This window comes from Protomyctophum bolini (assembly GCF_963924005.1).
Source record: "Protomyctophum bolini genome assembly, chromosome: 2".
Lineage (NCBI taxonomy): Eukaryota > Metazoa > Chordata > Actinopteri > Myctophiformes > Myctophidae > Protomyctophum > Protomyctophum bolini.
The window spans coordinates 26,950,495-26,966,097 of record NC_137863.1 but is presented as its reverse complement, the minus strand read 5'-3'; the positions used below and the strand labels follow the sequence as shown (position 1 = coordinate 26,966,097).

Here is a 15,603-nt window from a genome sequence, read left to right as displayed (position 1 = left end):
GAGAGATTGATTGATTGATTGATTGATCAGGTGCGTCAGTGTGTGCCTGTGGTGGTGATGATGATGATGATGATGAAGTCTTTTGTCTGTTCCTATAGGCTTTCCTGTATGATCTGGAGAAGGTAACTCCATACTCTTTGTCCTCAACACTTCCCTAAAAACTACACAAAATAAACATGTTGCTTGCATGTCAAACAAACCCATTGAACATAGAAAACCTTCCCTTATCTTCCGTGTTGAAGGAGATCAGAGCGTTGGAGAGACACATAAGAAGACTAGAATTCCAGATCAGTAAGGTATCTGTCTGTCTGTCCGTCTGTCTGTCTGTCCGTCTGTCCGTCTGTCCGTCTGTCCGTCTGTCCGTCTGTCTGTCTGTCTGTCTGTCTGTCTGTCTGTCTGTCTGTCTGTCTGTCTGTCTGTCTGTCTGTCTGTCCATCATCCGTACGTACATATGAAAATAGTGTCCATGCACTGGTGTAATGTTCTGTGTGTGTGTGCGTGCGTGCGCATGCATGTGCGACTGCGTGCGTGTGTGCGTGTGTGTGTCAGGTAGAGGAGTTGTATGAGACGTACTGCATTCAGTGGAGGTTGTGTCAGGGAGCGGTCAACATGAAGCGAGCCTTCTCTCTCTCTCCATCCACCCGCGCCTCCCGAGACAGCCTGATGGAGCTCAGCCGAACCCACAGGCACAGCCTGCAGGTCTGTGTGTGTGTGTGTGTGTGTGTGTGTGTGTGTGTGTGTGTGTGTGTGTGTGTGTGTGTGTGTGTGTGTGTGTGTGTGTGTGTGTGTCTGTGTGTGGGTGTGTGTCTGCATGTGCATGTCTGTTACACACACAAACACTGTCACGCTTCATTATTTATTAGTGAAACATGTGAGGATTGCACTTGACTGAAACCTTTACACATCAACAGTATACATTTGTTTTAGGTGTGCTATGACGTTTCATTTAGAAGTGTCAGGCTTCAAATTTAATTTCAACGTATCAATCAGTCAGTCAGTTAGTGCACATCAGCCAAGACTTCAGGGCGAACGCACTGGTTCATGCAAGTTTATTATTATTACTTTCTGAGATCCCATTGGTTCTGACATGATTGTTTTTAAATGACGGACCCAATCCCTGCTGGACCCATAAGGTTGTGTTTTTGACTGAATACTAATTGGACCAGGCACGCAGGCAGGCAGGCAGGCACGCACGCACGCACGCACGCACGCACGCACGCACGCACGCATGCACGCACGCACGCACGCACACACACACACACACACACACACACACACACACACACACACACACACACACACACACACTGCACACAGTGATGTATTTGGTGTCTGTGGTGAACATCAACACATTCTGTCCCCCAATGAGTTTCATGAGCTGGAAGAATGGCCTTTGACCCACAGTCTGAAACAGCTGGCCTCTGTGTATGTCTTCATGCCATGAAGACATACACAGTGTGTGTGTGTGTGTGTGTGTGTGTGTGTGTGGCCATGAAGTTCATGGCCACACACGCACGCACGCACACACACACACACACACACACACACACACACACACACACACACACACACACACACACACACACATGCACGCATGCACACTCAAGCACGCACACATACGTACAGGAGACACACACCAGAGTATGTGAGTGGAGTTGAGCGGGGAGATGACATGCTGCTCGCTCAAAATCCCACCATGTCCCTAAACCTGACGCAAAAGAAGTAACAATACCGCAGTGTCAAAATACTCATACTCAATACAAAAGTACTGGTGTCACAATGTTCTTGAAGTACCAAAAGAAAAATATGCATGTGGAACTGTCCACTTCACATTAATAGGATAAATATAATGTTTAATCCTTTCATTATTCAAGACTTGTTTAATTAAAATACACAGTCATTCATATCATTCTCTGTCCCACGCCCCCCATCCCGGCCTTCTCTCTCTCTCTCTCTCTCTCTCTCTCTCTCTCTCTCTCTCTCTCTCTCTCTCTCTCTCTCTCTCTCTCTTAGGATATGTCTATTATGGAGGGAGAGTTGGAAATCCTACTGGGAGAACTGCATATCAAAATGAAAGGTACCGTATACGCACACACGCACGCACGCACGCACGCACACACAGACTTGTGTGTAGAGCTGTGTAACATGTGGTTTCATTTGCAGGCCTCATCGGGTTCGCCCGGCTCTGCCCTGGAGACCAATATGAGGTGAAACACTTATTAGGACTCACATGTACACTCACACGCATGCACACATGTGTACCCACATGCACGATCACATGCACAGCAAATTCATGGCCAGTTGGCCACTCAACTGCCAGTGTGTGTGTTGTTGCCTAACCCATTTTCCACAGATCATAAAAGTGGGTGGAGCCAATCTTCATATTGCTTAGTAAACATAAATGAAGAGACATTTAAATATGAATGGTGATACATAAATAATGAAAAAAAGAAAAGTATCATAAATATAAATTATTAAATAAATGGCTTGGGACATATCGTATACTGGTTAAGAAGGTCATAATCGCAGCTGATCAACTACAACTCTAACGAGTTGGCATTTCAAACTGGACATCAGCGTATTGCATGTTTGTTGTTGACAACTAGTAGTACCGCTACATGTCTGTATCTGTCTCGCACACCAATCAGTGCCACATTTCTTCACTGCCAGTAGGTCTAGTGCCTTCACTTCTTATTTTCTCGACGTGTTTTATATTCTTTGAAATATTTAACTTACATTTATGACAGAAGGCAATAGTACTGTGCTGCACTCCTTACAGTACATTATCAACATGCCAGAAATCTAATTTAAAACCTGAGTGCAAAGTAATACCCTTTTATATCGTTATGGCTCTGTAGGTATGTTCACATTTTTTACAAGCCAGTGTAGTTGTTTTGATTGCAAATTGAATTTGTACTTGAACTGATCGGAATTGTATCTGTTGATAATCTACATTACTGTTTGTTGAAGTACTGTAGACTGGAACTCTGAAATGCTTTGAATTTGTGTTAGAAAACCATAAGGCTCATAAGCCTCATGCAGTTTGTACATGTGTTTATTGTAAAGGGATGTAACGTAAGCTATAATGGACTTATTATTTAGCACCATAATGGATTAGTGCTTTTCTGAACCTGGTTCGCACACTGTGACACACACTGGACTGTAACAGTGTTGCCATATCCATTTATTATAAGTGATTGTTTCTACTTTGTGTGGGTTTCTTATTTGGGCGTGTTTCCTAATGTTGTTAAACCAGTGGTTCTTAAACATTGCAATGGAAAGGAAATATTTTTTGTCAGGGAACAAAGATTTGTAGCACTTAGTTCCAGCTCAGTGGGCTTGTAGTAGAGTGCCCTGCAATTGGGACCCAATCACCACTCCCAGGAACAGCTCAGCCAATAGAAATGGGACTTGCACATAATGGATGGAGGATGTACCTGCACATGATGATGTATCTGTACATGATGGGTGGAGGATGTACCTGTACATGATGATGTATCTGTACATGATGGGTGGAGGATGTATCTGTACATGATGGTGTATCTGTACATGATGGGTGGAGGATGTATCTGTACATGATGATGTATCTGTACATGATGGGTGGAGGATGTATCTGTACATGATGGGTGGAGGATGTACCTGTACATGATGGGTGGAGGATGTATCTGTACATGATGATGTATCTGTACATGATGGGTGGAGGATGTATCTGTACATGATGATGTATCTGTACATGATGGGTGGAGGATGTATCTGTACATGATGATGTATCTGTACATGATGGGTGGAGGATGTACCTGTACATGATGATGTATCTGTACATGATGGGTGGAGGATGTATCTGTACATGATGATGTACCTGTACATGATGGGTGGAGGATGTACCTGTACATGATGATGTATCTGTACATGATGGGTGGAGGATGTATCTGTACATGATGGGTGGAGGATGTATCTGTACATGATGATGTATCTGTACATGATGGGTGGAGGATGTATCTGTACATGATGATGTATCTGTACATGATGGGTGGAGGATGTATCTGTACATGATGGGTGGAGGATGTACCTGTACATGATGGGTGGAGGATGTACCTGTACATGATGATGTATCTGTACATGATGATGTATCTGTACATGATGGGTGGAGGATGTACCTGTACATGATGGGTGGAGGATGTACCTGTACATGATGATGTATCTGTACATGATGGGTGGAGGATGTATCTGTACATGATGGGTGGAGGATGTACCTGTACATGATGGGTGGAGGATGTACCTGTACATGATGATGTATCTGTACATGATGGGTGGAGGATGTATCTGTACATGATGGGTGGAGGATGTATCTGTACATGATGATGTACCTGTACATGATGATGTATCTGTACATGATGGGTGGAGGATGTACCTGTACATGATGGGTGGAGGATGTACCTGTACATGATGATGTATCTGTACATGATGGGTGGAGGATGTATCTGTACATGATGGGTGGAGGATGTATCTGTACATGATGATGTACCTGTACATGATGATGTATCTGTACATGATGGGTGGAGGATGTACCTGTACATGATGGGTGGAGGATGTATCTGTACATGATGGGTGGAGGATGTATCTGTACATGATGATGTACCTGTACATGATGGGTGGAGGATGTACCTGTACATGATGATGTATCTGTACATGATGGGTGGAGGATGTACCTGTACATGATGGGTGGAGGATGTATCTGTACATGATGGGTGGAGGATGTATCTGTACATGATGATGTACCTGTACATGATGGGTGGAGGATGTATCTGTACATGATGGGTGGAGGATGTATCTGTACATGATGGGTGGAGGATGTACCTGTACATGATGATGTACCTGTACATGATGGGTGGAGGATGTATCTGTACATGATGGGTGGAGGATGTATCTGTACATGATGGGTGGAGGATGTACCTGTACATGATGGGTGGAGGATGTACCTGTACATGATGATGTACCTGTACATGATGGGTGGAGGATGTATCTGTACATGATGGGTGGAGGATGTATCTGTACATGATGGGTGGAGGATGTACCTGTACATGATGATGTACCTGTACATGATGGGTGGAGGATGTATCTGTACGGTACATCAAGTTGTCTTGCTGCGTTTCCTCTCCTTTGTCTTTGGTGGCGTGCATGATGTCACTGAGGTTACCAATGTAACATTAATTAGTGACATGGATGGATGCAAAAACAAGACAGGGTTCAATAACGGTGCGTGGATCCCAAGTGCATCCCTGCGGGACTATAAGACAGCATAGACTGTGGAGGGAGACCAGAAAATAAAGGTAACCGATTACCGATAGGAAGTGAGTGCTGGAGATATTTTGATTTAGTTGAATTCTCTTTGAACCATGCACATTAAGGTAAAGGTAACTTAAGACTGTTGCTCGCATTTGATTTGCAGACGCCCTGTTCTGATCTCGGTGAAGGTGAGAGCAAAAAAAAGAAAAAGAAAAGAAACAAGAATGACTCAGTCACAACTGCCAGGTGCGTTCAGAGCAGAGCCATCTAATAAAAGAGTTGCGATTTTGAGGGGGCAGGAAACAGCACGGTCACGTGGTTAATGTACTCGCACGACTCGTGCAAGCCCATAGACTCCAATCCATTCCGTAAACTTCCGGTTGTCCCTATTTGAAGCCTTCAAATAGGGACAACCCAATAGAAGTCTATGTACTGTAGAAGAGCCGCCATTGGACTGGCCCCATGAAGTGAACGGAGTTTGCGTAACTGTCTAACGCCAGGGCTCCACTGGGCGCGTCTGCGTCGCGTTGCGTCTCCGACGCGTGCGTCAAAAAACGAACCGGTTAAATTTTAATGGCGACGGAGACGCGACGCAACGCGGGGCGTCGCGGGCAGTGGAGCCACCCTTCATTGAATAAAAAGGGAACATTCTGTGACGGTGACGGTGACGCGACGCAGACGCGCCCAGTGGAGCCCTGGCGTTACTCTATGGCTCTGGTTCAGAGTATGGGTCTTTATGCCGTTCAGACTATATGGGATGTATCTCCCATTGGTTTAGAGGCAGCCTAGAGGCAGCCAATCATGAAAAAGTGTCCACTATACGGTTGTCTTTACGGTCGTTATGGAGATGAAGCTTGAGCTGCTAGTCTTGCATGTTTCAGTCGTGTCTGCTGTGGTGCAGTTCGGTTGGTAGTAAGTGTCCTATTCTCCTGTCTGATTGGCTTTAGTTGCTGTGTTCAGCCATCCTGGCTCCTACGTGTAGGGATTCCCAGGGAGGCGTCATGAATCTACCGTCACCAAACGGCAGAGGCAACCAATGAGGAGTGGTGGCCTCATCATCATCGATGAAGGCCAATGGCTACATACACTAGAGTAGTGGTTCTCAACCTGGGGGTCCAGTGACCCCCACGGGGGACCCCAGCTATATGATTATAGTTGGGAACCCAATGGACCAGCATAGGCTACAGAGTAGATTGGGGTCCCAGGGATAAAACATGTATCAACTGGGACCTGGCCCAATGCTTATCAAGCTGGGCGTCCTTGAAATGAAAAAGGGTTGAGAATCACTGCACTGGAAGAAGTAGGCATTTAGCTAGCGTCATCCTCCTCCTCCTTCTGGAGGACATGGGGGGCCTCCACTGTGGTTTATCCTGCCTGTCCTCTTTTCATCAGGATTATGCTGAGAATTGGGTTGAATGAGACTCTGGAAGAACCCGCGGACGAAAGCCACCACTCCCAGGAACAGGTCAGCCAGCTTGGACAGTCCCCATGGCTTGCGGTCAACGACCTTGCCGTCAGATATGTACACCATCTACACTGCTGCTGTGATTCTCAATAATGACTGAACGGCTGCTCGGTACTGGCTCTGTAAAAGCATGCTGAGCTGCCCGTTACATTCACATTTATATTGGCAGAGCAGCACAAGTGCCTAAATATGGAATCATACTGTATGTCATAGATGACTGACAGACTATGACGTCAGTCATAGACGTTGCACTCAGTTGCACTCAGCCTGGCAAAGATATGCATTTGCAAACTTCCTTTGTTATTATATGTTATACTGGACCAGTGCCCGGCTGTAGAGCACTGAGTCGGTAACAACGGAAGTTAGAGATCCATGCCCCACGCAGCTATGCAATACCTGTTTTACCCGTGCCAGAGTACCCGTTCCACCCATCTGTCTCTGTCCCTTTTATGAACATATGGAGAATTCTGTATCTGTCTCTCTCCTTTATTCCTATATATGGAGTCAGGCATGCCCAAATATGGAGTGTTGTGTTGTGTCAGAGCTGTCCAGAGCCCGAGCAGAGGCCTTATGGAGTGTTGTGATGTCAGAACAGGCCAGCTCCATATATGGACCCTGGGCAGGGGCCCTGTAGAGAGCCCGGGCAGAGGCCTTTTGTGGCGGTTCTGGACAACCGTGGGTCAGACCGACTCAACACCGGGCACTGCTCTCCCTGTGGGGGAGTGGAAAGCTTGTGTTGAATTTGTGGGGTGAACGGTTCTCGATTTACGTTGTCTCTTTATTGTTAGTGGCGTTTAATGTTTGTGTTTGCACCGTTTGTTTTACATCACCATTACATCACCTAATCAACATGAGTTAGACTTTAATATACCAGTAAGACGCGCAAACGCGGGAAGCGAACGCAGCTCGTACATATTTAAGTTAAGTTATTTTTAAGTTAAGTTTTTAACTTAGCCGTAACCATACAAGTTGGAGCACGCCATCACACATGTCACCATGACTCAGCCATAACCATATAAGGAGTCCCCAAAGCAGCTCCATATATGGGCACAAGTTGGAGCACGCCATCACACATGTCACCATGACTCAGCCATAACCATATAAGGAGTCCCCAAAGCAGCTCCATATATGGGCACAAGTTGGACCACGCCATCACACTCATGTCACCATGACTCAGCCATAACCATATAAGGACTCCCCAAAGCAGCTCCATATATGGGCACAAAAGCTATAAGGAGTCCACAAAGCAGCTCCATATATGGGCACAAAAGCGTGACACACAGACACACAGACACACGGACACACAGACATGAGCTGCTAGGTCTCATAGTAAGTGCTCACTGCGTTCGCAATTAGAGCCCCTCACTTCACACGGGTGTGATATTTTTCTCATTAATGCCCCACGTTATGGACCCTGTGTCGTTAATACTTATTGTTCTGAATCTGATCCAATTGTGTCGACTCCAGTCATGACTTTGACTCAAATCATGTGTTGACAACAGACCGGAGTTGATCAAATAAAGACTTGCAACTCCACTTGAACTTTATTAAAGTTATAAATTGGATGATGATGATGTCACGTGACCTAGTGTGATGTCATCAAAACTCATCATGTGACTCCAGGTGGTGGTGCGATTGGGCCGCCAGCGGTGGAGGATCCGAGGGAGGATCCAATCAGACGACAGACAGTACTGGGACGAAGAGGAGATGGTCTTCCTCCCACACATACATCACAACTTTGAAATCAAGGTAAACGCACGCAGGCACACACCTTCTGCTACTTTGTTGTACTTTGTTTGTTCATACAAGTATTCTTGAACATAGATAAAGACTAAGAGTAATCTTGCATCATCATGCTTTCCACTGTAGAGGAAAGCCTGGTATTCATAGGAAAAAATAAAATTAATAAAAGGGTTCTGGTGGTTGGTTCCAGTTGGTTCCAGTTGGTTCCAGTTGGCGTTGCATTGTTTTTGTTCTCCACATAAGGTGAATCAATTAGTTTAGTCTCAGTATTCGCGCTACGAGTTAATAGAATAAAAGATGGACATTTTAAACTAGAAATGCACTCTGTCGAGCTGCTAAATTGCGCTTCGCACAGTACTCGTTCGCGAGCAGAGCGTGCAACCTACTGCTGACTCCTGTCATCTTACTGTCCGCCTCGCTTCAAAATATAAAATATAAAGACGAAAGCCATAAACAAACATTTAAAATACAAAGTACACCAATTGAAACCAAATATTATTTTCCTACAACTGTGTACGAGCGACGCCACCAAAAATACACAATCCCTGATTGGCCGAGCGACGCCACCACATACGTGTACAATAACATATGTATTAATGTGAACATGCATAGATGTGGACTATATTGACTCAAGTAACATAATAACTAACCCTAAACGTGTCAACGTTAACATGGGTTGAGGATGCTACTTTGCACAGGTGTCATAGGAGGTGTTAAAGGTTCTTGTCCTGATGACCTCCTGTCACATCTCTATCCTTCACGGGAAAGTGAAGGGCGCTCTTATCATCATACATCATCTCATTCCAGCCAATTAGAAGTTGCGTCCTCACCTTCGTCTTCAATGTTTGTGTTTACACAAACACTCAAAACTGGCCATTCATTATCAATGGCATTTAATGTTTGTGTTAGGACAAAGTTTGTGTTTACACACACCCTCAAAGCTGCACATAGGAGGTGCTAGCGCCTCAAAATAAATAAGAAAACAATCAAATGCGTGTTTCCAGGTGACAGAGGCGAAGGGTTTGGGTTGGCTGCTGGTTGGCATGGTAACGTGTGCGAGTGCAGATTTCTTCGTGGCGAGACCTCAGCTGATGCTGGTGGACATCACCGAGCTGGGGACAATCAAACTGCAGCTAGAGGTCACCTGGAAGTAAGATGATAAGATCACAACACACACACACACACACACACACACACACACACACACACACACACACACACACACACACACACACACACACACACACACACACACACACACACACACACACACACATTTCGATTTCTTTATTTGAATCCACAAATTACAATTAATTTTACAAGGAAACAAATATAACGGGGTTGACAGTTCATGTTCACTTAAGGATACACATGGCACCTCCTTCTCCACACAGACAAACTGCCTATAACAGACGAGACAGAACAGTATTTGGCAAGTTGTTTGGCTTTGCTTTTTGTCATGCCAGCTATTCTTAGGCCACTCATGGTCAGTTTATGCACATGGCCCAGGCTTCCGAATATCAGTATGGCAAATCTACAGCGATACCCCAAGTTTGTTATGCTTCCAAGTAATGGTTGACACAGCCCACCTCCAGAATCAGGACCTCCTTGTGTCTAGTGTCAACAAAGACAACATCAGGTGTATTCGGGATGTTAGCAAAGACATCGCATGCACAGCTAAACCAATCTGGTAACACAATGATCCTAGATTACTATTTCTATGCATTTGATGTATTACCATGTGTTGCTTATTATCCATGTAAAGCGCTTTCGTTAAAAAGCACTATATATATGCACCATTTAAGAGTCCCTGTCAAATGCCTAAATTGTGTGTGTGTTCCAGTCCATTTGACAGTGGGGAGAAGATGCGTCCAGTGTCTCCCAGCCGGAAGAGTTCTGTCTACAGCTGGACAGCTCCGACTACACCCAGCTTCACCGAGAAATACTTTATAGTGAGCACCACACGCACGCACGCACGCACACACGCACGCAGCACGCATGCACGCACGCACGCACGCACGCAACGCAGCACGCAAGCAGCATGCACGCACGCACGCACGCACGCACGCATGCACGCACACACGCACGCACGCACACACACACACACACGCACACACGCTAATAACACAGTTCCTCTTCTCTGCTCTCCTCAGTCTATGGTTCGTCAGCTGCAGGATGCAGACGGTTCTGTGCCCTCATTGGTTCCCCGGCCCCGTCCTTCCAGAGGGGGCGTGTCTCTACTGAGCTACCTGTCGGACCCCGCCCACAGTGCCATCACTCCAAACCACACCAGCACTCCACTCAGTCCCAGGTTAGCAGAGTTAGCATGCTTATACTCCTGGCCATATTCCTTTAGATAAAACATTCACAATAATGGGTGTCTGAGTTCAATTCCTTTGTGGACATCACAGTGCGAAAAAAATCAAGTGATGAACTAACTACAATTTCTTTCCACTGTGATGCATAGCAGAGTGGCTCACAATCTCAGCCTGGCGGGCAAAAGGTCTTATATCTCCCCCAACCCAGAAGGGATATCCTTTTGGCTTAGTAAAAGATGTTGGCTTTCCATGCAGGAGACCAGGGTTAGAATCCTGGGTGTTACTCCCCACAAAGGAATGTTACTTAAAACTCCTGAAACTAACCCTTTCCAAAGAGCAAAGAGCACCTGTTCACTGTTTTCCATACTTATTGACCCATGCAGCGTTTATTTTCTTCTGTCATCTGATAACAAGTTTGGTTCTTTTACATTCTGACATGTATGCAGTAACAGTAACAGTACGTTCCTTCTGAAACATGACGATTGTTTGTTTGATTGATTGATTGATTGATTGATTGATTGATTGATTGAATACTTTATTAGTCTGAAATGTCCACAGCACATGGTACAGAAAGACATTACCCATACCATGATCTTTGTGTACAGTTTTTTTCCATTGTGAACCAGTGGCGGACTGGCCTTCTGGCATAGCAATGAATTGCAATAGGTAATAGGTAATTATCAGAACATGAAGGGCTGTGGTCAGCAGAAGTGGTGGTATTAGGGCTTGTTTGTTGAATTGTAATAGGTAATGATCAGAACATGAAGGGTTGTTTTTCAGCATAAGTGGTGGTATTAGGGCTTGTTTGTTTGTGTTTTTCAGCAGAAGTGGTGGTATTAGGGCTTGTTTGTTTGTGTTTTTCAGCATAAGTGGTGGTATTAGGGCTTGTTTGTTTGTGTTTTTCAGCAGAAGTGGTGGTATTAGGGCTTGTTTGTTTGTGTTTTTCAGCAGAAGTGGTGGTATTAGGGCTTGTTTGTTTGTGTTTTTCAGCAGAAGTGATGGTATTAGGGCTTGTTTGTTTGTGTTTTTCAGCAGAAGTGGTAGTATTAGGGCTTGTTTGTTTGTGTTTTTCAGCAGAAGTGGTGGTATTAGGGCTTGTTTGTTTGTGTTTTTCAGCAGAAGTGGTGGTATTAGGGCTTGTTTGTGTTTTTCAGAAGAAGTGGTGGTATTAGGGCTTGTTTATTTGTGTTTCTCAGCAGAAATGTTGGTATTAGAGCTTGTTTGTTTGTGTTTTTCAGCAGAAGTGGTGGTATTAGGGCTTGTTTGTGTTTTTCAGAAGAAGTGGTGGTATTAGGCCTTGTTTGTTTATGTTTTTCAGCAGAAGTGGTGGTATTAGGGCTTGTTTGTTTGTGTTTTTCAGAAGAAGTGGTGGTATTAGGGCTTGTTTGTTTGTGTTTTTCAGCAGAAGTGGTGGTATTAGGGCTTGTTTGTTTGTGTTTTTCAGCAGAAGTGGTGGTATTAGGGCTTGTTTGTTTGTGTTTTTCAGCAGAAGTGGTGGTATTAGGGCTTGTTTGTTTGTGTTTTTCAGCAGAAGTGGTGGTATTAGCGGGCTTGTTTGTTTGTGTTTTTCAGAAGAAGTGGTGGTATTAGGGCTTGTTTGTTTGTGTTTTTCAGCAGAAGGGGTGGTATTAGGGCTTGTTTGTTTGTGTTTTTCAGCAGAAGTGGTGGTATTAGGGCTTGTTTGTTTGTGTTTTTCAGCAGAAGTGGTGGTATTGTTTGTGTTTTTCAGCAGAAGTGGTGGTATTAGGGCTTGTTTGTTTGTGTTTTTCAGCAGAAGTGGTGGTATTAGGGCTTGTTTGTTTGTGTTTTTCAGCAGAAGTGGTGGTATTAGGGCTTGTTTGTTTGTGTGTGCCTCGACCCAGTGGGAGGTACAGTAAGGCATCCGCTAGCGCCGTGCCGGTTGTTGTGGGCCGGTCTGGGACAAAATGTCAGGGCCGACTTTTTGACCTAATCCAGCCCTGTTTTGATGAACATTACGTTTTCCATCCAATCCCAGGTTCCACAGCAGCCTGACCCGGACCTCCAGCCCCAGCCTGGGCACCAGTGTCGGGGGCAGCCAGAGCCAGCTGTCCCTGGGAGAGGACGGCTCCCTGGAGGTCACCTTGGAGGACACGCAGAGCATGAGAACGCTGGGAGACGAGGAGTGGAGAGACGTGTCAGAGACCAAGAGGTGAGGACATCACACTTATTCATTCATGTGTTCGAGTTGCAATAATGTCAAATATTTTAATGAATCAAATTATGATTTCTAACCAGTCTGTATATGGTTGAGTATGTTAATACAATAGTTATACAATTGGGGTGCTCTTCTGTTGAGACAAATCCTGTGTCTAGGTTGGATATAACCTTTGACATGATCCTGCTTCTGTTTTGACATGAATTTTGATCTGAGGGTCAAAACTCCATCCCTCCCCAGAGCAAGCAAGCAGGCTTTATTAGCTCAGTGGTAAAAATGTCAGGATGTGCTGCACAGGACACCACGCAAGTTCAAATCCGGGGTAGAAAAGGAAAGTTACACAGTGCAGCTTTAATTATTTGTTTCATATAAAAAGATAAGAGATGCATTTATGAATAAGATCATATTAATATGACTGCATGACAGGTGCAGCACTCCGGACATCCTCAGACAGAATCCAGAAACAGAGCCAGGCCTCAGACAGACCAGCGATAGTGGACAGGTAAGACCTATGTTTGTAGTGGTGGAGGAAGTACTCCCATGTTTCTATTCAAAAACGTACTTTGAATTAATAATGCATAATGTATTATTTTGTGTAATGTTTCTATACCTGTAAAGTGGAAATAACACTAACAATGATGAAGGCCAAACTGTGGCCGAAACATTACTGTTGACACTTACTGTTAGTGTAATTTTGTGTGCCTGCCATGCAATGGCATAGCACAGCTTGAGGTTCGCCATACATCCATCTTCTTGACGCCTATGGCCGGCCACATGTGAACTGTCATTTTTCGACTGTTTCGGACACGGGAAGGCTCGCCGGAACTGGGCCGCCCCCCTGGGCGCATTCCTGGATGTTCCAGGGACGCCCACATGGTGACTCTGCCATTTGTTCATTGTAATAGTGTAAATAGTGTATCCTACCTCCCGAACACAAGGTTGCACAGACTTGGCGAGCTGCAGGCACACAGTAAAATGTCTTCAAAACTTTGTTTCTAGTTATTGTTTTGGAGAAAAACTGTGGATTCTTTTCATTTTAAACTGTTATGGTCCTTGCAGACTGATGCCTTTCTTCTGATTTTGTGCTGCGTTTTTCCCTGCAGTGTGCAGGGACCTTCTTTTTATTTTTTATCCCACAATTTTGTAACCCATTTTTCACCCCTGTGTCAATCATCTAATGTGATCCTGGGCTCTACACACCCTCCGCCAACCTAGTCCCCATATATGGGGGACAAGGGGAGAGCAACGGACTTGAACTCATGCTTCCTTCATGCCCGAGTGTCCAAGTTGCTCCTTTACACCTGACAGGGGGAGTTTCCCTGGTTGGACGTAGCGCGTGGAAGGAACACGTTATTCCAATATGTGCAGGGACCTTTACTCACCATGTTCGCAACCTTCACTTTTGAACAAGCTAACAAACCCACATGAAAACAACGCAAATAAATACAAGAACACAGAATAAGCTAAACCAAATTATATACAAACCCCAGCATTCCTATTCTGGGCGAACATTTGGCAACATGTTAAAAAAGAAAGAAAGAGCTGATACTATTCTTGGCACAAAAAAATGCGTTCAGAAGATCTGTGTATTGTGTCTATATGTTTAGTTTTAACCACTGCACAAACAGTCTGAAAGGAAAATAAAGACATTTGAATGTTGTGTACAGTCGTAACTAAAGTCACTTTCACTTAGACTAGAGGGTTGTTCGTGAATCCTAACCTGATCTGTTCCATTCTGTTGCAAATACAGGAGTCCCCAGAAGGTCAGGCGGACTTCACCCCTTTCCCTGACCCTACCCCATCTCCACCCCCAACCTCTTTACCTCTATCACCGTCCCCACCCTTAACAGTACCTCCTCCCATAACCTCATCACTACCTCCATCCGTACCGCCATCACCCTCCCCACCCTTACACCCACCAGTAGCTCCATCCATACCTCCATCAGGTCCCGCATCCATACCTCAATCCATACCTCCATCCATACCTCCATCCATAGCTCCATCCATAGCTCTGTCCCTGGGCAGACCTGTGGTGAGCTGGGCCCAGCGCAGGGCCCAGGCAGTCAGTGTGGGAACCCTGATAGCTGAGTTGGAGACCTGCCTGCAGAACCACAGCTGTTCTTCTGAGAAAGAACTGAGAATGCTGGATAACCAAATACTGCACCTGGCAACCATACTGAAGGTACAGCCACCCAGACTTTACATTATGTAATTTTAATGGTTAGTTCACCCCCAAAATGACTTGGGGGTGAAAAAAGACCAGCAGTGGTTCCCTTCCCTATGGAGACACAAAGGAGAATCTTTGTGTCTCCATAGGGAACCACTGCTGGTCATCAAAATGAGTGGCTTATATGCAAAAAAAAAAAATCATCCATGAATTCAAGTCACCGTGGGGTGCATAATCTATAAACGCGCATGCACTCACATCTCATCTGCACAGGCAAGGAGTGAACAAACAACAGCGTTCCGACGGCGATATCGTGCACAAAACTGTCCTGATATGGAACGCTGCAGGCCATTGTGTCGCGAGTTTGCGACGTAGACTGAACCATTCACATAACCAACTAGAACTGCACTCTGCCGAGTGCATACTTGCTTGTTGCACACTAGTAGGC

The 15,603-nt window shown here is 45.1% G+C and overlaps 1 protein-coding gene across 2 annotated transcripts in view; it reads left to right on the top strand.

Moving 5' to 3' along the window:
• Positions 1 to 15,603, top strand: part of ripor3 (RIPOR family member 3) — a 50,502-nt gene that overhangs the window by 27,002 nt on the left and 7,897 nt on the right. The window contains exons 5-16 of one of the 2 annotated variants that reach the window (XM_080793044.1): positions 99 to 122; positions 243 to 296; positions 550 to 699; positions 2,014 to 2,077; positions 2,164 to 2,207; positions 8,375 to 8,500; positions 9,499 to 9,644; positions 10,338 to 10,446; positions 10,648 to 10,805; positions 12,809 to 12,982; positions 13,415 to 13,490; positions 14,739 to 15,170. In XM_080793044.1, the coding sequence (XP_080649170.1) occupies positions 99 to 122; positions 243 to 296; positions 550 to 699; positions 2,014 to 2,077; positions 2,164 to 2,207; positions 8,375 to 8,500; positions 9,499 to 9,644; positions 10,338 to 10,446; positions 10,648 to 10,805; positions 12,809 to 12,982; positions 13,415 to 13,490; positions 14,739 to 15,170 (1,557 nt within the window). Of the gene's footprint in view, positions 1 to 98; positions 123 to 242; positions 297 to 549; positions 700 to 2,013; positions 2,078 to 2,163; positions 2,208 to 8,374; positions 8,501 to 9,498; positions 9,645 to 10,337; positions 10,447 to 10,647; positions 10,806 to 12,808; positions 12,983 to 13,414; positions 13,491 to 14,738; positions 15,171 to 15,603 lie in introns of those variants that run through there. The other variant, XM_080793045.1, reaches the window with a different exon arrangement.